This window comes from Marmota flaviventris, chromosome 3 (genome assembly GCF_047511675.1).
Source record: "Marmota flaviventris isolate mMarFla1 chromosome 3, mMarFla1.hap1, whole genome shotgun sequence".
Classification (NCBI taxonomy): Eukaryota; Metazoa; Chordata; class Mammalia; order Rodentia; family Sciuridae; genus Marmota; species Marmota flaviventris.
In genome coordinates this window covers 100,376,531-100,400,794 of record NC_092500.1, presented here as the reverse complement: position 1 = coordinate 100,400,794, position 24,264 = coordinate 100,376,531, and the positions used below count along the sequence as shown (strand labels likewise).

The 24,264-nt window shown below is 33.3% G+C and overlaps 1 protein-coding gene across 7 annotated transcripts in view; it reads left to right on the top strand.

The window, feature by feature from the left end:
• The window catches only part of Hook3 (hook microtubule tethering protein 3), a 123,524-nt gene extending 99,276 nt beyond the window's left edge, over nt 1–24,248 (top strand). For 4 of the 7 annotated variants that reach the window (XM_071610156.1, XM_071610153.1, XM_071610157.1 and 1 more), the window contains 6 exons: nt 3,143–3,225; nt 5,373–5,473; nt 6,369–6,473; nt 6,788–6,859; nt 10,372–10,508; nt 12,365–21,285. In XM_071610156.1, the coding sequence (XP_071466257.1) occupies nt 3,143–3,225; nt 5,373–5,473; nt 6,369–6,473; nt 6,788–6,859; nt 10,372–10,508; nt 12,365–12,512 (646 nt within the window). In that variant the 3' untranslated portion in view covers nt 12,513–21,285. Of the gene's footprint in view, nt 1–3,142; nt 3,226–5,372; nt 5,474–6,368; nt 6,474–6,787; nt 6,860–10,371; nt 10,765–12,364; nt 21,286–24,165 lie in introns of those variants that run through there. The other 3 variants (XM_071610155.1, XM_071610154.1, XM_027923740.2) reach the window with 3 other exon arrangements.
• Nucleotides 24,249–24,264: the final 16 nt, after the last annotated feature.

The following is a 24,264-nucleotide window of genomic DNA, read 5'->3' as shown; positions in this document are numbered from 1 at the left end:
GTTACCCCAATTTTGGTTTGTTTTAGTGTAGGATACTCTTAGCAACTGAGATTTGTTAGAAAGTCTAAGAATAGGCAGATTTATAATGACTAGAAGAACAAAAAAATGTTACTTCTCAGCCTTTGTGAGATTACCTATAATGAAAATTTAGTACTAGATTTTTTTTAAAATTCCTCTTCCTTTATGGCTAAAACTGGAATACCTAATCAGTTCATAAAACTAGTCTCTAATCATTGTTCTGCATTCATTCATTTACGAAGTAAAAAAACTTCATCAGAAAGGATGTATTAGAAGAAAAAGAAAGAAAGAATGTATTAGTGAAAATGGCTGCCATAAAAAATTAGTGCAAACTGAATGGATTAAAACAACAAAAATTTATTTCTCACAGTTTACAGAGACTACACATACGAAGTCAGGGTTGTCAGCAGATTGGTTCCTTCGAGAGGTTCTAAGGGGGGAATCTCTTCCTTGCCTGTCTTCTAGCTACTCATAGCTATCCTTGGTGCTCCTTAGGTTGTGGATATATCACTTTAATTTCTCTCCACATAGGACACTCTTTTCTCTGTAGTTTGTCTCTGTAATTCCCTCATCCTGAGGGGAATACCCTCCAAGACCTCTAGTGAGGTATTATTTTTTAAATATATACATGTATATATTATTTTTAAAAATATATATATACCTATGATAAGTTTAATTAGTAAATTAGGCCCAATAAGAAGTTAACAACAATATTGAATAATAAAATAGAACAATTATATCATTATACTGTTGCAGTTTCAGTGGATCTAATAATCAAGATGGTTACCAAGTGACTAATAGCTGGATATCATATACAGTGTGGATACACTGGACAAAGTGACAATTCACTTGCCAGGCAGGACATAGCAGGACCACTACTCAGTACAACATGTAGTTTAAAACATAAATTTTCCATTTAATACTTTCATACTACAGTTGACCGTAGGAAACAAATCACAGAAAGCAAAACCACAGAGGAGGAGGGATTACGGTATGTTTGTCTTTACATAATCCCCCTATAAGGACACTGAGGATTCAATTTAGGGCCTACTCTCATTCAATATGACCCTCTCCTTAACTAATTAAGTCTACCAAAAGCCAGTTTCCAAATAATGTAACATTCACAGTAGTAGGCATTAGAACTTCAGCTTATCTTTTTGGGTAAAACAGTTCAACGCACCACAAGGCCTCTATGTGTGTCAAAAGATAGTCCATGTTGTACAATTAAAAACTACAGTAGAGACCATTTTAAACACCAAATCAAATTAGTGAAAATTTTTAGATTAGATATAGTATTGCTAAAGATACTAAGCAATGATAATTCTCATTCACTGCTGTAGGAGTGCTCATTAGTCACTTGGTAAACTTGAACGTGTACTTACTCTTTGACATCAGTTCCACTATATACATAACATTCTACATATACATGTATATTCTATATATACATACATTCCTAGATATGATGTTGTCCATGTGTATCAGGAGACATGTAGATGAAAATCATGGAAGAATAAATATTACTTGTATTCACAGAAAAGTAGAAACAATACAAATATCCACCAATTGGAAAATTATAAAATGAGATATATTCAAACAATAGAATACTGTTAGAGCAGTAAAAAGGTGTAAACTGGGGCTGACATCAACTCAGTAAAATCTCAGTAAAAGGTCTAAAAATTCAGAACAATATACGATTAATGTATAAAGTAAAAAATTGACCAAAATAAGCAATATGTTGCTTAGGACTATCACAAAGGCAATAAAACCATAATGAAAATAATGAGAGTGATTACAATTCTGGACTTTGGTTACCTCTGGAAAGGAGATAAAGTGCACATGACTTCTAAGGGTTTTGGATGATTTGGGGTTGTTAACCTGATAACAGTTCACTGAGCTTAGCTTTAGTTTTTTAATTCTTTAAACGGTGCATATTTTTATTATATATGATGTAGCTTCAAAAAGCTGTTCATTGAAAAAGAAAAGCTTTATTAAAGTATTGTGTGTGGAAAATATCAGAAATAGTCATAACAAAATACAGTTTTTATCAGTGATTTTCTGTGTCTTCCAATTTTTGCAGCCTTTTTTTTCCTATTCATATTACATAGTGCCACACTAAATACTATAAAGGGAGAATTACACGTGGTCTACAAATATATACAAATACTAGGTAAAAAACTTGCTTTAATTCTTTTGTACTAGAATATAACCTATATATAGTGAAATATACATATACTAAGATCCTAAGTGTACAGTTTGAAAAGTGTTTATATACAGGTGAGGATAATTCTTATCAATATATAGAATGCTTCCAACCACCTAAGAATTTACTGCATTCTCTCTCTCTGTTGATTGGTTACATTAACAAACTAGCCATAATGCTGATCTTTATCACCTTCTTTAGGTTTTTGGTTTGTTTTGTTTTGTTTGTTGGTTTGTTTGTTTTGTTTGTTGGTTTGTTTGTTTTGTAGTTCTGGGATTAAACCCAGGGCTTCTACCACTGAACTACATCCCAGGCCTTTATATTTTATTTTGAGACAGGGTCTCTGTGAGTTGCCCAGGCTGTCCTCAGATTTAAAATATTCCTGCCTCAGCCTTCCAAGTTTCTGGGATTACAGGCATGTGCTACTATACCCAGCCCTTTCATTAGTTTTGACACCTCTGAATTTCACAAAAATGACAAATGACGCTTTGACGTCCTTTGTTTATTATTGTTCTGTGAGATCTATTCATATGATTTCATTCTTTTCTATTGTGTGTAGCATTCTTTCTGTTAATCCTTATTTTTAGAAATTCACTTTTTTTATAATAAGATTTTTCATTGCAAAATCACTGCAAATTTTAAGTTAATTTTTTCAATATCGTATTCCTAGAAAAATAAAGCTCTTTATCCTCTTATACACATTTTTGTAAAACAAATGATTATTTTAAATGAAAAAAGGAATTTTTTGTTTTACTTTTTACTGAGTTGTAAGATATTAGTTCATGTTGATTTAATCTTTTCATCTTTGTTTCCTAGCACTTGTGAGCAATGCAAGTATATTACAAGTATAAAGAATATAAATCTTTAAAGCAAATAAACACAGAAACAGTAATAGTTTATACAGTGTCACATATTTTGTTGCAGAGAGAAGCTTCATGAAGCTAATAATGAATTGCAAAAGAAGAGAGCCATTATTGAAGATCTTGAGCCAAGATTTAACAATAGCTGTGAGTTTTTTCTAATTAACTTCACCCATATACTACCCCAGTGATACTGAGTTTTTATAACTTGTTTCTTTTATAAATAGGCTGTATTACCTATTCTTGCAATTAAATAATTTCCCCTATTTATAGAAATATTATGTCAACTTTACTTCCTAAATTACTAATTACACTTTTTTCTTTATGATATATATATTTATTCTAAGTAGTTATTAATGATGTTAGAATGCATTTTGACACATCATACATAAATGGAGTATAGCTTCTCATTTGTCTGGTTGTACATGATGTAACACAGGTCATGTAATCTGTATGCACATAGGGTAATAATGTTTGATTCATTCTACTATCATTCCCACCCCCAACTACTTTTGAACTTTTCCTTAACTAAGTATTCTAATGAATATTAGGTAAAGTTGAAAATTTTTATTGAGTGCAGTTGCATGTAAGTTAGCCAAACTTGTGCTTTCATTGATATATTTACATATAGATAGCTTGTCTTTATTCTTTTTTATGGAGGTGAGAGGACATTTACTTTTTCTTTTCTTTTTTTGATCTTTTTAAATTTTAATTTGTTACATATGATAGCAGAATGCATTACAATTCATATTACACATATAGAGCACAATTTTTCATATCAATGGTTGTATACAAAGTAGAGTCACTGCATTTGTGTCTTCATACATGTACCTAGAGTAATGATGTCCATCTCATTCCACCATCTTTCCTACCCCATGTCCCCTCCCTTTCCCTCCCTCCTCTTTGCCATATTAGTTCATCTAATTCTTCATTCCCTCCCCCCACAAACCACATTGTGAATCAGCATCCTTAAATCAGAAAACATTGAGCATTTGGTTCTTTGCTTTTTAAAAAAAGTAAAATCATCATATTTATTCTTTCATGTCTGGCTTATTTCATATTATATTGTCTTCATGTTGTAGCTTATAACAGAATTAGGCTATTATTACATAGTATGAATATACCAACTTTTGTTTATTCATTCATCCATCAATGGGCACTTTTTGATTTATGCACTACCATACTGGAGTTCTTGTTTATTTACAAGAAAAGCTTTTTGAAACTAGGAATGGAACCACCATATGACACGGCTATCCCACTCCTTGATGTTTATTCAAAAGACATAAAATCATGGGGTTGGGGGAGTGGCTTAGCGGTAGAATGCTTGCCTAGCATGTGTGAGGCCCTGGGTTCGATCCTCAGCACCACATAAAAATAAAGGTATTGTGTACAACTAAAAAATAAATATTAAAAAATTTTTAAAAAGATAAAATCAGCTTATCATAGTGCTATAGCCACATTCAGCAGTATAATATATACAATATATGTACATGTATAGCAGTACAATTCACAACAGCCAAATTATGGAATCAGCCCAGATGCCTATCAATAGATTAATGGATTAATAAAATGTGGCATATATACATAATGGAGTTTTACTCAGCCATAAAGAAGAATATGGAAGCTAGAATAAAATGAGGGAAAGAAGGTGGGGATGGGGGCGGTGACCGGATCAAATGTCATAAAGACATAGGGAAAATCAGTTGAGTAGAAGAAGGAGATCAAAGGGGAAGTAGAAGGGATAGGAAAAGGGAGGAAATGCGAAATGAATTTAACAAAATTATTTATATGCATATATAAATATACCACAAGGAATTTCAACTTTAATAATATGTAGAAAGCACTAATAAAAAGTAAAGTAATGATTGAAAGATCAGGAGTGTAGAGGAAATTCTAAGCATGGGTGATTTGGTCAAAATGAACCTCACAACTATAGTGTGCTAATAAAAAATAAAAGCATGGCTAGGGTTGTGGCTCAGCAGTAGAGCCCTCGCCTAGCACATACAAGGCCCTGGGTTCAATCCTAAGCACCACATAAAAATAAATAAATAAAATAAAGGTATTTGTCCAACTACAACTAAAAAATAAATAAATAAAATCTTTCTGAGATTTATTTATATATGTGTATACGCACACAAACATCTATATATGATATGTGTATGAATTTTTTTAAAGAAAATCATGTATAAGCATAGACTAAACAGTTCCTCAAAGTTACTAGTTATTAATTTATCCATTAAAATATTTTTAAAGTTGTTATAATCTAAACTTTTTTCCCACTATCTCATCTGCAGCCTTAAAAATTGAAGAATTACAAGAAGCATTACGGAAGAAAGAAGAGGAAATGAAGCAAATGGAAGAACGATATAAAAAATATTTAGAGAAAGCCAAAAGTGTAAGTACTTTTTGATCATGATTCTCTGAAATCTTCAAATATAGTAAAGTATGCTGACTGGTCGCATAGAGTTATCAGAACAAAATATTTTATCAAAGAGCCTGACCAAGAAGTAATGATCAAAATATTTCATTCCACAGATTAATTACTAATTATCAAGAAGAAATGTGCCTTATGTAGAAATAACAGTCACTATTTTAAACAATTTTCAAAACTAAGAACACATGGTGGGCTGGGGTTGTGGCTTGGTGTGTAAGGTACTGGGTTCGATCCTCAGCACCACATAAAAATAAATAAAAGGTATTGTGTTCATCCACAACTAAAATATATATATTTTATGTATTTTTGTATTTTAAATAAAAAGAACACTTGGTGCTACATCCAATCTTTGGTGCATCCTGATAGTGTATCATTGTCCATAATGTTTAACTAGAACCTAAGCAATCTTCTAGACCTCCAGCATAGAGGAAAGTGGTTATCAAAACAAGCTAAATAACATTACCATTGGGTAAATCTAGAATTGGGGATAAAAGTCAGTGTCATGAAAGACAAAAACATGCAGTGGAATGTGAGAGGCTGTTCTGATTTTAAAACCCTGCAGAACTTCAGGTGCGGTGCAATAATCTTTGGATCCTGGATTGGGAGCAGATGAGTCACTTTTAAGGGACATTTTGGATACAGTATGGAAATGTGTATTGTGATCAACAGTAACAGTCTTATAGAATTGTTAATTTTCTTAGATGATAATACTATTGTGATCATGTAGGATGATATCCTTAATCTAAAGATATGTACATTGAGTATTTAATTTATTTTGATTTTTTTTTAATAGTTGCTTTTTTAGATGTTACAGTCACTTAAAACTTTTACATTTTTCTTTTAATACATTTTGCAGGTTATCCGTACTTTAGATCCTAAACAGAATCAAGGAGCAGCACCAGAAATACAAGCTCTTAAAAATCAACTGCAGGAAAGAGACCGACTATTTCACTCATTGGAGGTAGTCCTGTACTGTGCAATAAAAAGCTGATTTTTTGGGGGTGGGGCTGGGGTTGTGACTCATCAGTAGAGCTCTTGCCTAGCACATGTGGGGCCCTGGGTTCTGTCCTCAGCACCACATATAAATAAACAAAATTAAGGTATTGTGTCCACCTACAACTAAAAAAAAAGTATTTATTAAAAAAGAGCTGATTTTTAAATTTATTTTCTGGAAGTGTGCAATTGTGTCTGTGGATTTAGACAATTAATTGTAAGTATTCTATTTATATTGAATTATTTTATATCTTTACATGTTTACCTATGCTTGTGCTTCAGAAAGAATACGAGAAAACGAAGAGTCAAAGAGAGATGGAGGAGAAATGTATTGTCAGTGCCTGGTACAATATGGTAAGAAAATAGCATCTCAGAACATAACTCAAGAGTTTCATGAATATGTAATATTTTTCACAAGCTTATACCATAGAAGTAATTCTACCAAAATAATCTGAAAGTAATTGCGATGCTAACACACACTAACAACATCATTACTGACCTTAGGATTGAAAAGCAGATATGGTAACCACCAAAAACTGGGTTAGAACATTTTGAAAACATAATTTTGTCTAGGAAATAGAAAGATAAATGTCAGTTTAATTTCTGTTCATCCAAAGCACTTATTATAGGAAAAGGAATATTAATAATATCTAAACATAGATGCACTAATTCTTGTTTTGTGCTATTTTGGTACCTTTGCAGGATGATGCTTACATTAAGAATAGCTTTTCTCAAAGGGCTTAGAGAGTGTTCACTGCAGTGCCAGACTCTGAACCACTAAAAGTTTTGAAACTGAATATTACATCACCACATACACATACATACCTTTAACTATATTGCAGAGGAAAAGAAATACTCACCATCATCTGATCTAGATATGAATAGCTGTGGATTTTACAAAATTCAGCACTTTTTCCTACATTTTTTCCCCCAAGTATTTTTGTCTTCCTTTTCTTTTTAAAAGAAGAAATCAGCAACTGAGGAGACTTGAGACAGGAAGATCACAAGTTCAAGGCCAGCCTCAGCAACTTAGCAAGGCCCTCTGCACTTACCGAGACCCTGTCTCAAATTTTTAAAAAGATAAAATTTTTTGAAAAAGCTGGGAATGTAGCTCAGTGGTAAAGTACCCTGGGCTAAATTCCCAGAACAACAACAACAAAAAAAAAAGAATACAAAAAAATCATTTTGGATTTAGAATATCATTATTAACAAATATAGATTCCTCAAAATGTAAATTTTTAAAAAGAAGCTAGAAGGGCTGAGGATGTGGCTCAGTGGTTGAGTGGCCCCAGTACCAAAAAATAACAACAACAAAAAAGCTAGGTAGTGGCTCACACCTATAATCTCAGCTATTTGGGAGGCTGAGACAAGAGGATCCCAAGTTCAAGGTCAGGTTGGGAACCCTATCTCAAAATTAAATTAAATTAAAAGGGCTACAGCTAAGCATAATGACACATGCCTGTAATTCAGCACCCTAGGAAGCTAAGGCAGGAGGATCTCAAATTCAAGGCTAGCCTTAGCAATTCAGCAAGACTTTTAACAATTTAGCAGGACCCTGTCTCAAAATAAAAAGAACTGGGAATGTAGCCCATTGGTAAAGTACCCCTGGGTTCAATCCCTGGTACCAAAATAATAACAGTAAAAACAAAAGGTTTAGAAATATAGCTCAGTGGTAGACTGCTTGTGTAAGGCCCTGTGTCCAATCCTCAATATCACAAAAAACAAAACAATAAGCAGATTCTCTGGGAATTAATCCTAACTTTCACTGTTCTGTCTCTTTATGTTCTCTGAAACTTAGTTAGTATTCTCAATTTTGTAGCTCTGCACCTCAATGCTCATTAGTAATTTCATAATCATAATTGATTTTTGCAACTCCACATATTGTTTCTTATTGACCCAGATTTATTTAATCTGTGACATGGCACTAAAGAATAGGCCTAGGTTTTTTTAAACTCTTCAGAGAATAAAAGAGAACTCCAAATAGAGTTAACAACGTTATGTTCAGATATAATAACCAGTAACAACATCATACTTACATTCAGAAAGTCTTGCATCTCAGGCAACTTAAATGGAAATGAAGATGGTGAGTGCTGGTATTAAGTAACTCAATAACTTTGTGATGGATACTGAGGTCTACAATATGTGTGAAGAATTTGAATAAATTGCTTGAAATGTGAAAGTGAAAATTTTAGAGTATTTTAAATAAAGTGTAACTAAGCATATGTAGCCAAAATTAATCAATTAAAGATTGTCAATAGATCTTGTCAATTTTATTCAAATTTTTAAATGCTTTGATTTCAAGTTGAGTTTAAAAATGTGGAGAGAGAGAGAGAGAGAGAGTGTGTGTGTGTGTGTGTGTGTGTGTGTGTGTGTGTGTCTTTCACTGGGAAAATGTGCTGTATGTTTGGGTATATATCATAGATTAAAATTATATTTAAAATGCAAAGCCACAATCAGCATTTTTCTTAGAAGCTAAAGTAGTAATAGGAAAACTTATCTTCTAGTCTTCTGTCTTCTGTGCATTGTTATTTCTTCCTTGTTGTCAAACTACTTATTCCTATCAGTTTTCCTATATCTAATCATTGGTAAGATTAACCAACAGCTCTTTGTTCTTAAGGTTGTTTTGGCTGGGGTTCTTCATTTTGTTATTAGAGTCCTATGCCAGAGGCCTGACTCTGGAGGTCCTAACCAAATGGAAAAAGAATGGTGAAAAATAGGAAAGGAACTTTAATCCCAGGAAGATAAGGGAAATATTTCCAGTTCTGTCTTTGGTGGGTACTGACTTGAACTTTTAAACTATATAGACCAAGAGGACCAATAGTATGCATAGTCCACAAGTAGTCTTGGTGAAGTGGTGATCTGATTGATTATTACCTCAGGAGTGGTCAGGTGGGACCTTATTTGTGGCAATAAGAAAGTTGCTGTTATCTGGGGGGATAGTTTGATTCATCACAAGGTGTTTATTAATCATGCCTGTCATTTCTGAAATCCAAGAGGACTTATTCAAAGCAAAGGAGGCAGATGCAAAATGGAGGAAGAGATCCCAAGTTTTTCACATTTGCAGGCCCATGTGAAACGTCCATATTATAGTCAGTTTATAAAAATTATACCAACACTGCTTTTTTCCTATTTTTATTAATGCAGATCTGCCATTAGTAAAGTAGTACTATTATCATCATTGTTATTATTCCTCATTATGGGAGCATTCTGGAGGTCTCCTCCCTCCTTTTTAAGGTGCTTTGAGCCAGGCGATTGTGCCTTCTCTCTTTCCTCTAAGGTAGTAGGTGATACTTCTGTCTTCAAGAGAGACTCCCTTACTCTTGGTTGAGCCCTCTATTTTGGCTGTCAGGAACTTTTCTTAATTTGTTTTGGGAATACACATCTGCTTTGAAGTGAAGAAAAACAGCTTGGTGGTATGTATAATGCCTAGTGTGCCTTTCCATCTCAAGACATAAGTGCATCTATGTTTTTCCTTTCTATAAAAGCTGTGTGATTTCCATAACTGATGTGAATCAACTGCTTCTAATCAATTGTATTTTTTTTTCTTGGAAAATCACTTTAATTTGAAAGGGAAATGTGATTGAATATGGGGAATGTATTCCAAAAATTTGTCTTCTCTGTTGTTTTGGTAATTATAAATTCAGAAAATTAAGCCTTAATTTTTCCAAAAGAAGATTTCTACTTAATTGTCAGAACTAAAATGCCTCTGTGAGATTTTTAATCTATGAGTAAAATTAATATTCCTAATTCTTTATATTGCAATGTAATAAATTCTGCATGATGAAATTTTTTGTGTATGTGAGAGTATATTCCAATATTTTTTCATTGATTATTATGTTGTTTTTTTTTTTTTTTTTATGTTATAGGGAATGACTCTGCACAAAAAGGCGGCTGAAGATAGACTAGCTAGTACAGGTTCAGGGCAGTCATTTCTAGCTAGGCAAAGACAAGCAACCAGCACAAGAAGATCTTATCCAGGCCATGTTCAACCAGCCACAGCAAGGTAGAAAAGTCTTATCATTAGAAATAAAAAGCAACCTGCATTGAAAGCATACTTCTGTTACATATAACGACATTTCAGGAAATTCAGCCAGCTTACTTTTTGTTTTCCTTCTAGGTCAATACTTAGTGTATGTCATTGGAGGACTTTTCCTCTCTTAGATCTTTGTTTTAGTTTCTTTGTCCTTTATTTTGTAGTCTTTTAAGTTCCTTTTAATGTGCCAAAAATTTATAAATGTCCAATTAAAAGTGTTGTATAATAGTGTAATTCTTTTCTTTGTATGAAAATGTCCTCTTCCCCAATGGTGTAGGCTTTGTATGAATTAGATTTTCTTCCAATAATTGATATACAATTTATATTCTTTATTGTGCCTATGTGTTACCATGCTTTATAAGAATGTCTTTGTTTAAAGGGAATTAATCTTTTTATGATGTATTAATCTGTGTTTTCAATTGTTTTCCAAATGCACTTCAAATAACTTGCATATTTACTACACAAAATAGTTGGCAAGTGCACTTTTTGCAAAGACTTATACATTGGCAGAGGTGCTAATCAGATCTTACTTGAGGCACCTGGCAGAATTAAAAGAGAAAAATTAGTTTTCACATTGTTTTATAGGAAATTGAATTTGTTCAAAGATTTGGAGACAATTTTTAAATATGTAAAATTTCATTATTTCCTGCTATCTTGTTTGCTGGCAGAAATGAATGCATTGGTGAGGTTATTTTGGGAGAGATTAACAGAAGAAAAGAAATTCAGCAGTATATTATTTTTTTTCTTGCTTTGAATATTTTAGGATCAGATTCTAACCATTGCTTGACTTTATACTCTCAATTGCTCTCCATATCTAAAAGATTTATTTTTCATATACTTACAAGTAATACGTAGCCTTACCTTCTGGGCAGTTTGTTGACTTGTGCCTCGTTTGTGTTACTTCTTCCTTTATATAAACTCTTATGTTTCTCAATAATTTCTAATACTTAACATCTTAAATACCATTCATTAAGATCAGTAAGTGACTTCTTGTATGTAATATTATCACAGGTCTCTCTACATTTTTTCTTAAATCTAACTACTAGTCCAGGAATTTGTTACTGAATAGGTTTTCTTGGATATTTGGTTGCCTCAAAGTGCTTGCATTATAAACCACATTTTTTTACCTTGATGAATGACTGTCAAGTAATCATTGTAAAGCACTTTTATCTCTGTAAGGTGCTATATAAATGCAAGATAGCATTCATTTGAAAATGAAATGCCTTCTGTTTAACTTTTTCCACATTAACTTGTATAAGTATTTGGTCCCAAATTGTATTTGACTTCCCCTCCAGCCTTTTTTTTTTTTTTTTTGCACCATAGCACATTTTTTAAAAGCAAAAATTTCTCAAATTAAATCAGGGTTTTTTTGTTTGTTTGTTTTTAGACAGGTCACCTAATAGGAGGATATTATTTCATATACTCTGTATTTGGAAGTTCAGGTTTCATTTAATTCTGTGTATCAAGTACAAATAAGAAACATTCAATCAAGTTTGTTAGGACTTCAGAAACTATATTCATGTCTTTAGTTGTTTAACTGTTCCTCTTTTAAAAGAAAGAGGACCTAGTTCAGAAATTATTCTTGAAGAAAGACATTAGGACATATACAGAAACAACACTGTGCATTGTGCAGAAGTGGCTTTTCGTTGTTGTTTTTTACATTATGTTCCTAAGTCTGAACATAGTTGAGTGCTTCTACCTAGGAAGACCATAAAGCAGCAAGAATCAGTAATAATAGAGAGAGCCATGTGAATAGAATGCATTGAGGGATTTCAGTCTAAGCAGCCTGGTTAATGGATGAAGCCCTTGTTTTTTTTTTTTTAAAGACAGGGTCTTGCTATGTTACCGTGCTGGGCCTCTAACCCCTGGGCTCAAGTAATCCTTCTGCCTCGTCCTCTAAAGTGGCTGATACTACAGGTGTGTGCAGGTGCTAATGTATCAGATTTTGACAACAGAAGATTAAAAACTACTTAAGATGGTTTTTTAACCCTACCTTTATTTCACAAATAACATAAAAATTCAACTTTTTTTTTTTTTTTTTTTGAGGGAGGGTGGTGTTGAGTATTGAACTCTGGAGACTCCTGCCACTAAGCTACATCTCCAGCTCTTTTGTTTTTTATTCTGAGACAGTCTCACTAAGTTGCTTAGGGCCTTGCTGAGTTTCTGAGACTCACCTTAAACTTGTGACCCTCCTGCCTCAGCCTCCCATGTCACTGGACTTTACAGGCATGTACCACCCCACCCAGCTCAAACACCTTTAAAAACAAATTAGGTCTAGTAAACAGACTGACTTGGAGCCCTTATAGATATGTTAAAATTGCTTTTATAAGTTTATCAACTTTTAATGTATATTATTTCTGTAATAAACAAATTAAATTAAAAACAAATAGGACATAAACACTAATGTTGGTAATTAAAATTATTGGGCTATTTGCATAACAAAGCAGATGTAAATGAGACTACTCATTAAGTGAATTTTATCTGTGAGGTGAGAGCTCTGGTTTCCTACCCACCCACCTACTCAGATATTTTTCTCTAAAGGGGTTGGAAAGGCATCAAACCTTAATTTTACTTCTGATTTTCCTCAGCATCTGTTATAACAGTCTTTTATAAGAAATAGTATCTGAATGTACTTTAGGTTTCAGAAAGCTAATAATAAATATTAACTGTAACAATAACAACCCTTATTTCTTGTCCAGTTTTGGACAGGATCTGGCGTTTCTATTTCTCAAGTCATTATCAATTTCTCAGGGGGTGCATGTTGATGCATGGTGTTTCTACATGTTAAGAGACAGTAGGAGGGCACAATGGCACACAGTTGTAATCCCAGTGACTCAGGATACTGAGGGAGGAGGATCATGAATTCAAAGCCAGCCTCAGCAACTTAGTGAGACCCTGTCTCAAATAAAAAAGAAAAGGATTGGGGATATGGCCCAGTGGTTGAGCACTCCTGGGTTCAGTCCCTGGTACAAAAATGAAAGAGAGACATTAGCAGCTTGATCTAGGTATGAGTAATTCTGGGCTTTATTTTCACAAGCTTCTTGTATCCAGTAGCTTTGTGAAGCCCCCATGTTTGTGCATAGTAGAGGTCCTCCTGGCATCAGCAGTGCAGGAAGCACTGGGATACTGTATTAGGTCAGTCTGAGCTGTCACCATAGCATCTGAATTCTTAAAAGGTCTATTTTCTATGCTCCTTCTAAAAAAACAGAAAGTCAATAAATAAAGAATATTAGCATTTATGCTCCATAGTATGTGTTTGAGAAGTTTATAATAGGAAAAAAATCCAGTAAATGTAATACTTTGATCACATCTGAAATGAGAGTAAATAGTACAGAATAGTACAGTTGCACATATTTTAAAAGAATTTTCAAAAACTAGATCTTATCTTTTTACCATTTGTCTAACTACTTGATAATAACCAGAAAAGAAGTCCCTAAATTAAAGACCCAAATTCCAAAATTTATCAAGATTGAATTATTTCTATTAGATATCATAGCCTGACAAAATTGGCTTAATGAGATGTTTAAATTATAATAATGTTGTCTTTTATTTTCTTGAAATTTTATTGTTTGGTTAATATAACTAAAGTTTAATTGTACAAAATTAAGCTAAGTGTTATTCAGTTATAAATATCTATATATTTCATTCTCACAAAGAAATGAAAATCCATGCTGTGCAAATAGATCAGTAGTGAGAGATTGTTAAGTTGAAAGATGAGTTAAATTTGAAAAAAGATACATTTTATGTATGAGCCACTTTACTCACATTTTTTTTCAGTGACAATTTGGTTTAGTCTTGTTAACTAAGTAAACAATGAGAATGACTTTAAAACAAAAACCTAAATTTCTAAAAATTCTCTGAACTCTCTACATTTCATCTTTAATTGTCCAGATCTCATATTCCAGGAATGTTACAGTGACATCCAGTTGGAAAATGTAAGATTGGTCACAGCTGGTGGAAACCCTGCTAGTTTACAGCCATGTGGGCAAGAACATCTTTGAGCAAAGTGAGAGGAAAATTCCTAGCATATTGCTTTTTGCTGAGGGTGTATCAACATTAACATCAACTGTCTTTTGTTGTCTACTCATTAAACTATAGAAGAATATTTTTGAGTTTTTATTCGTTGGTGGTGCTGAGAGTTGAACCCAGGGCCTTGTGCATGTTAAGCAAATGCTTTAGCATTCATTTGTACTCTATCCTATTTTGACTTTTTATCCTTGCATATAAAGGGAATTTTTTTTTTGTCTCAAAAGGTCATCAAACCTTGTGCTTTTTTTTTCTAATATTTTTTAGTTGTAGTTGGACACAATATCTTTATTTTATTTATTTTTATGTGGTGCTGAGGATCAAACCCTCACATGTGCTAGGCGAGCACTATGCCACTGAGCCACAATCCCAGCCCAAACCTTGTACTTCTTAGCAGTGAAATTTCTGTGATATCCTAAAGTGAAAGAATGTACTGAACAAAATATAATGGAATATCAGACAATCTTTGAAAATTATTTTATCATTTTTAATTTTTTTCCTTTTTAAAAGTTAAAAGAAGGGGCTGGGATTGTGGCTCAACAGTAGAGCGCTCTCCTAGCATGTGCGAGGCCCTGGGTTTGATCCTCAGCACCACATAAAAATAAATAAATAAAATAAAGATATTGTGTCCAACTACAACTAAAAAACAAATATTTTTTAAAAATAAAAATTAAAGTTAAGAGAGTTTTCCATTCAATATGCAGTGAAGAAAATCTCTGCCAGGTATGGTGGCTCAGGCCTGTAATACCAGCTACACAGGAGGTAAGGCAAGAGGATCACAAATTCAGGGCCTACCTGGACAATTTAGCAAGATTCTGTCCCAAAATTTAAAAAGATGGGGTTGTAATCTGGGGTAGATAGCTTGCCTACGTCAATCCTCAGCACCACAAAAATTAAAAATAAAAATACAGATGATCTCTTTTCCTATAGTCCTGTTAAAATGGCAGGTTATTTTAATACTTGGCCAGTCCAATTTCATTACATTTAGAAAGAGGTTTCAGAGTTTATTCTTTATGATAACTTGAGTATCTTTTTTTAAAATACATATTTTTGCACTTGCCAATGGACCTTTATTTTATTTACCTGTGGTGCTGAGGATAGAACCCAGGGCATCAAACATGGCAGGCAAACATTCTGCCACTGAGCCACAACCTCAGCCCTGATTTGAATATCTATGTCATCAAATTTTTTATATTAGGCTATTCTCAATGTATCTGTCACCTGATTTTTTACTTTCTATGAGTATTTAAGTAATTGGCATATGTTCCCTTTTGAAAAATTTGAAGATGTTTTATTGCCCTATTTTGTAATAATAATGTTCTGAAGTTTTCAACAAATACTCTTTAGTTCTCAGAAGCATAGAGAACAAAATAATTTGGTACTGACACAGCTAATTTCTACCCCTCTTTATTCCCCCAAAGTATAAAAGTATTACTATGTAGCATCCTTTTTTATAAAATGAAGGACAGCACAAATATGATGGCTTCCATTTCTTATAAATCATTGATTATGTTCTTGGAAGTAAATACTGATTGTTCTTTTTTATTAGTTCTTTTTAGTTGTTCATAACATTAGGATTCATTTTTGGCATGATTAAAAAAGCATGGAATATAATTTGCTCTAATCCAGTCTTCAGCACTTCTGCTTTTTCTCCGTTTTTCCCTCCTCATTCCCTTCCCTCTACTCTGCTGATCCTTCTGTTATTTACTTGTGGTTTGTTTTTTTTTTTTTTTTAAATTAGTGCCTTGTGGATATACATAAAGGTGAGATGCACTGTGTATATTCATATATGTAATAGAAAAGATAAGTCAGATTCACTCCACTGTTCTTCCCTTCTCTCATCCTTCCTCTCTCCCCTTCAATCTCCTTCCTCTACTGCATTGATCTTCTGTTTTGATGGAATCTCCCCACCCTTTTTTTTTCTTTTTTTTAATTTTCTCCTTATTTTGGACTACATACTAATTATTCTTCAAAAACCTTTCATTAGGGCTGGGGTTGTGGCTCAGTGGTAGACTGCTGACCTAGCATGCATAAGGCCCTGGGTTCGATCCTCAACACTACATAAAAATGAAATAAAGATATTGTGTCCACCTACAACTAGAAAATAAATATTTTTTTAAAAAACACCTTTCATTAATCCAGTTCACATGTATTGTCTTTATGAATAGAAAAACTCATAAAATCTATATTTAAGTTGAACATGAATATCCTTGGATTTTCCCCCATTGCACTGAATGAATAGAGAAGGGACATTATTTTGAGGAACAAGAGGCATGAACCTAATTATGATAAGTATCTGAGTTTTAGAAATTGTGGGGAGTCCATAAAATGCTTCCTAAGATAGACACGTCACACACACATCGATATCAGGAATTACTTGCTGTCTCTTCAGTATTTTTCTGTTGTGTTTTATCATATTTTCTAATGTTATGTGAAGTTAAGTTTGCATGTAGGTATGTATGTGATAATAAAGATAAAACAGAAGTAACAAGATTTTTAAGGAAATCCATTCTAGAAAGTAGAATGGATATTGGGATAAGAAATGGCCCAACTAATAACAAACATCTAGGCAGATAGAAGTACTAATACAGTAAAAATTTACACTATCTTAACAAATGTTCCTGCAGTAATAGTTTACGTAAAATCTGTCTTTATTATGCATTCATTTGATAAAAGTGTAAACAAAAATTAATTTGATTTCTGATCGTCCTTCCCTTCATCAAGTATTAACAAGGCATATAATATATTTTTATTATTCATGGAGGGGGAAACATTTATTCTTATTTTGAGACCATTAAGCCATTACTAAATCTAAGATAGCTCTTTTAGATTGTTTTTTAAAAAATAGTATAATTTCATGAGATGAGAAAAAGATCTGTGGTGACTGAAAATTATGATCACTTTCCCAACAGTTATCTAGATCTGCCATTGACATTTTTTTTCTAGTTTACAAGCCAGAGGTTTAATGTTATGTTCCCCTTAAATTAGACATAGTAGTCCCACAAAAGATGATGCTTAATTAAAATAAAGGCCAAAGTAGACATTTTTGAAAACATTCAAAATGAGCCTTTATATATCTGATACAAACCCCCATGTTTAAAATCAGGTGTTTAAGGTCTGAGAATAAAGTCCACAGCCTCAAAGTTTTAGGCACATGGGGCAATCAAATCCTGTATTACATCTACTTGGAGCTTAAAAAAAAAATTAAATATCATGAGAACAAACTCAAAGTGAGAAAGAAAGAATACTACCAAAGCATGCTGAAGCTTTTGTGTAGACATACAGGAAACTTATGAACAGGCTTTATCACTTGAGAGAGCTCTGAATTAACAAAAGAAATTAGTTTAGCAGATGTGTTGTAAAATTAATGAAAACCATGTTTGTTTTTGATGTGTTTGTCAACCTATGGACAGTCATTACTGTATATGCATTCTATATTGTGTTTATTTTATGTATGTCAGTGTTAGAGACAAGTGTCTTAATATTATTTACTATTATTCTGATCATTTATGTATTATTTATACTTTACAGCACTTTACTAATATTAGATAAAATTATTTGCCCTCTTCCCTTCTACTTTTCTGTGACATTTCTGTTAATATCTTAGGAATCTGAAGTTCTAAGTCTAGAAATATGTTTGCAGCTGGGTTGGGTTACTGGCATGGATTACTTTTTATATGTCATATTGAAAAGCCTCTTTTATAATAGCCTAAAATCAAATCATCTTAAATGCAAACACACTTGAAACTTTGTTTTCTGGAGTTATATTAATAAAACTAAATAGTCTTCTGGTTAATCAGAAGACTTACTTGCGGGGTACAGTACTCCCAGCAGTTTGGGAGCTGAGACAAGAGGATCACAAGTTCAAGGCCAGCCTCAGCAGCCTAATGAAACCCCATCTCAAAACAAAAAATATAAAGGACTAGAAATGTAGCTCAGTGATAAAGCGCCCCTAGGTTAAATCCCTAGTACTCCCCCCCCCAACAAAAAATATATATATACATCTTCCCCCCTTTTTCCCCCCACTTTTTTTTTGGAGTGGGGGAACTGTCTCCTAATACAAATCTACTTTCTCTCCATAAATTTAATAGTTTTTGCATCATTTCAGATACCCAAAGGCAGGAGAAAGGAAGCCACTTTTTAGGAACTGTCAATTCAGAGAATCTGAAAAATAGTAGGGGAGAGGTAATGGGAAAAAGCACATGCTAAAAATCTAAGGATGTTCGGCTGTAACTTGTTTTTTTTAACTTGGCTATTTTCTCAAGTTCGAACTTGGCAAAGTTTTCAGCTTAGTCTATTGAGGGTTTCTTTTAGGAGCCAACTCTTTTAGGACCTTTTCTATTTGGAACATAAATATATTAGTATCCAAATCATAGTCCAAAAGTACTGAAATATTTATTACGTAAATATTGATCCATGATTACTGCCAAAGAATAGGGAGATTTGCTCATAAGAACATTCAGTTTTGTTTTGTCTGGTTTTTAAATGAGATACATGTTTTCTAACAGTCTTGAAAAATCAATACCCCATTATTTTAAGCTATTTTCAATATATTATTTTTCAAAAACATATTCTGAGCACTTTATTTTTCCAAATGAATAATTAAATCATTTCATGAATCATTTCTTAATATCTTCAGGTTTTTTCACCTTCCTTTGTAAACTGATGCATAGTTGTCCTTCAAGCAGAAACTGATATGAATGCTTTATATTCAAGGAAAATTTGATAAACTTCATTATATTCTCCTTGTGTTATTTTAAAATCTATATAGATCTAGTAGTTATCAACAGTTTGTTTCTGCCCCTCTAACCATCTCCTTAAATTCCCATTTAACTCTTCCCACTCAAAGGTACATTGAGATTAAAATAATTGTTTTTTTCTTCTTAGCTTCCTGCTCTTATTAACTGGTATTATGAATCAAATTAAGTATTGTTTGTGAAGTAAACATTTACTGTTACAGGATGTAATTTAGCTAATTAAAACACTTTTTAAATATTTATTAGTTTACTTGGCCTGTTACTAAAGTGCTTAATGTAGCTAAAAGTATCTGTTCTGACATAGCTTTGAATTTTTTAAATGAAAATAAGAGATTTGTTAAATTTTTTTTTAAAGGTGCTGGGAATAAACCCAGGCCTCAAGAGCATGCTAGGTAAGCATTCTCCCAATCATATTTTTTTTGAGTGGGCTTGGTGTTTAGTTAATATCCTGTTAGGGGGCTTGGGATGTGGCTCAAGTAGTAGCGCGCTCACCTAGCATGCATGGGGCACTGGGTTTGATTCTTAGCACCATGTAAAGATATCGTGTCCACCTAAAAAATAAATAAATAAATATTTTTTTAAAAAATATCCTGTTAGGAAGTTTTGAGATGCTTTCCTCATTCTTTTTAAAGTTTTGTAATGAGGCAAAATAATTGATCCCATAATGTCAGATTCCAAGCAAGATAAAATTCTTTCTGTAGTTCACATACAGATGATTAAATGGTGTGTTTGTTTTATTTTCTTGGTGGCCTGACTCAGGATGTGTTCTACAAAGACTCATGTTAGTTAAGGGAAATTTTCAATATGCTTGAAATATGGAATAACATTGTAGTATAGATACAGGAAATGACTGTACACAAATGCCAAAAAATGATTTGGGACCTTTTAATTTTTTTTAATAGTAGTCATTTTTTAATAGCCTTATTTACTTATGATTCAAATGCACTAAAATGTCACTGCTGTTTACAGGTTCTGTGTAATTCATAATGCTTTGAACTCTAGAAAATAATTTCTAGATTTATCTTGTTTTGCAGTTATCATGTTTGACAGTTGTCCACCAAACTGAATTTTTGTTTATCTATGAATGGTAAAACTCAAACATATTTATATTTTGCCTTATTTTGATTAGTAAATTGAATATATAAAAATACTAAAACTTTGGGAATAAAAAGAGGTTTTTCCCCCCAGTTGTATTTTTTAAAATGTTTCAGATGAGCTAGAAAACAACTTAGTAAATTGGAGTTGGAGTTGTACTGATTACATTGCCAGCTCTAAAGCCTTATACTCATGTGTTAAGTATTTTTGATTGTTCTATGAATTGTTAGTTTCATATTTAATATTGTAGCTTCCACCTTGCATTTTAGCCTTTGCAAAAAGAGTATTGCTAGGTAAATTCTTATTTTGGTTAACTATTGAATTTACAATTTCACAATTTTATTCATTGTCATTATAATCCAAAAACAATGCCTACATAGAAATCTAAATTTCTCATCCCACAAATGAAAGTATAATACAGATTGAATAACGTTGTAATTGTACATAATGATGTCCAAGCATTTCCACCTATTTACCAGGTTTACCAACAACTTCCTATGTGTTGAAATTGATGGATTTTCTCAATGTTTTTCTGAGGTGAATGACTTGTTAGAAAGCTTCAGTAAGAAATTTTAACTAAAACAAAATAAAGTCAAAGAAACCATCAGAAGATGGATTTTAGTGTTTTTGAAATCGTATATTTCCTTTTGGTATCACTCATATTAATTATACAACTGCCAACTTGTTATGGTATTAATTATATGTATGTGTTTATATATATGCATATAATATATGTATATGTATATGGAGAATAAAGTTAAGATTTGGTCAAACTATATTTTCCCATTCAGTACAAAAAATGTTTTCAAGGCTGCAAAAAGTGTACAGTTGTTAAACAAGTTGTAAATAAAGACTTGTATAAAAATTCAGCTTTTTTTTTTCTGCTCTTGGTAAAGTGTCTTATCGATCTAAGGATTATGTCACTGATCTTATTGTAAATCAGGAATATTCCTTGAGTTTTTTCCCTAATAACTGTAATAGATTTTGTGTTTAGTCTGCTAGTTAATGATCTGAGCTAACTAGCCAGAGTTCTTACCAATAAAAGTTAAACGTAGCTTCTTCCCTATGAAAGTTAAACGTAGCTTCTTCCCTTTTAGGGTTATGTTAACATGATCAATTTTACCACAGACGGTACAACATTTTTTCATGACAACTTAACTTCACCACTTAAAGCCTTGTTGAAACATCCTATTTAGGTAATAAATACCCTCTTTACTGACTTTGTATACTCTTCTCCATCTCTCTATCCTAAACATTATTGAAATCTGGCATCTTCAATGTTATGTAAAGTAGTGGTAGCAGGATGGAAATTGATTACATTTACTTTAATAAAACAATGAGCTAAGTAATTCCAAAATGAAGTTAGCATCAAGACAAACTACTATGCATATAGCCAAAATAGGGCACATTTGAATGTGTATTTAATGCCATTTTAATGTTAGAAAAATAAATGTGAGTTTTCTTCACTTCTTATCATAGAAGGTTATTAGCATTTAAAGTTCCCAAATAGAGAGGCATCACCCAGCCAGATGCCTGGTGTGCTTTGAGTACATTTATGCTGCTATTCTAGTTATCTATTACTGTATCACAAACCATTCTGAAATTCAGTGGCTTCCTACAATGGTACATTATCTCTCAAAGGCCTGGAGGCAGGCTCAACTCTTTTCTATTCAGGTGTGGTTAGATGATGTCTTGTGACAGGTCAGGGCCTTCTGGTAAACAGACAACATGAAACACCTCTTCCCCCCACCCCTCCCCGCCACTTTCAAACCCAGATTTCAAACATGTTGCTTAGAGTAACAGGCATGAGTTTATTGGAAGGTATAGGAAAGGGGAAAGGGAACACTCTCAAGGGAAAGAATGTGTTGTCTCAGAATGGAGAAGTACAGAGTGCCTCTTCTGCCCTCTAGTTTTTTTTGTTTGTTTGTTTCATTTCAGGGCTGAGAGCTAAACTCAGGGCCTTGCATGTGCTAGACAAGCACTCTGCTAATGAGCTAAATCCCCAAACCCTGCCTTACAGTTTTATTGGGGGTACCAGGGAAATTTCCAGAGAGTCCCTCCCAGGTTTACCTCTTGACTTTTTGATTGACAGCAGGACAACAGACTTTCAAGCCCCCACTGCCATGACCACTCTAAATCACTTTGGCCCATGCTGACTAGTTCTAATTGGAATCTGTTCTTGGAGTTTTAGGGTTGGGGGAATTATCCTTATCTCTCTGAGTTCCAAGATCTGGTCTAGGTAAGGGCCACAAAAGTCCACCTCTGCAGGATAACTTGTGTTCCTCTTATCAACACTATTTTGGGCCTATATTTCTCCTGCAGATAACAGGTAGTTTACTGAGGAATGTAACATCCTGTACACTTAAGTCAGCAGGGTTGCAGGTAAATTGCTTCTTTGAGAAGAAAGTGTGTGGAGGTCAACACAGTAGGTTCAGTTTATAACACTATTCCCTTAGCCTTGCATTCCCACCACTAACATTCATCTGTCCCCTGTGAGTCTCAGGCTAAAATCACTGGAGGAAGTACTTGTCTGGCATACCTAAAGGCTGATCAGGCAGCTCTTTGCACAACCTCCTGACAATTAGTTTAGATTTTCTCACAAGATAAAGTCTTAGGGCTAGTGATGTGGTTAGGTGCCTGAGTGCTCATGTGTATACCCAGGGCTGCAAACGCCTCAAACATGCTGTTTATTGATCCCAAAGAAAGAACTTGGAGGACTCAAGAGAGAGGTTTGGAGCGTTTTATTACTTACATGTACCTTATAGCAACAGGCCAGGACAGAAGAGAGCTGCACTGTACCTACAAGCAAGGAAAATACACGGGATAGGTTGCATGTCCACTATGCAGATGGATTTCTTCAGATGTTTTATGACACTCTTACTTTACAACCAAGGTCACTCTGCTTTGATTCTCACCTAAAGATTAAAGATAAGGAATGTGGTAAGGAAAGAAATGGACAAGGGGAGCTTACCTAGCATGTTCTGAGGTCCTGGATTCCATCCTGAATACTCAAAAAAAAAAAAAAAAAAAAAGAATGTGGGAAAAGGGGAAGAAGTCATCTCATATTAGGCAAATTTATTACTTGCAGCTAATCTTCTGCCTCAGCAAAAGTTCTGAGAGACCCAGTTGAATGAGTCTAGACTTTTTGTGTGTGTGGTGCTGATTGAACCAAGGGTCTTGTGCATGTGCGGCAGACACTCTACTAACTGAGCTACATCTCCAGCCCCATTTTTAGACTTCTTATGACCTACCTTTGAAGTTCCACAAGTTGGTCTAAACTTTTACAAGATCAGATCAAGGGGCTGACAGAATATACTCACACTTTTCAGTGAAGGAATGACCAACTTACCACAGCGACCACTCTGGATGCAAAAGGAAGGGAAATTTCTCATATAAAAACTGTACTTTTGAAGGAAAAATATTTCCCCATTTTCTAATCACTATGCTGAGCACATTCCTTGTGGTATAGAACAATCATGTACATAACCAGCATGAATAAAACCTGTGGTGGGTAACTACATAGAAATCATACTATTAAGTTTTTCTTTTCTTTTTTATATAGTATATATTAGTTTGTACTAGATCATTTTCATATTACAAAGGCAATTTAGTGGAAGAATCTTCCTTTTGATATTTGAATCCTCTGAACACAAACAGAACTATATATTAAAAACAACAACAATAACCCTCATTTTGATAATGGAAAAAGAGACAAGTTAAACAACAAAATTTTTTTTCCTTTTTTACAGGTAGACATTGAAGTGGACCTAATTTGGTTTTCTTTTTAAAACCCTCCAAAGACAAAAAGCAGCTTAAAACCTAACTACAATGAGTTGTGGGTTTTTTTT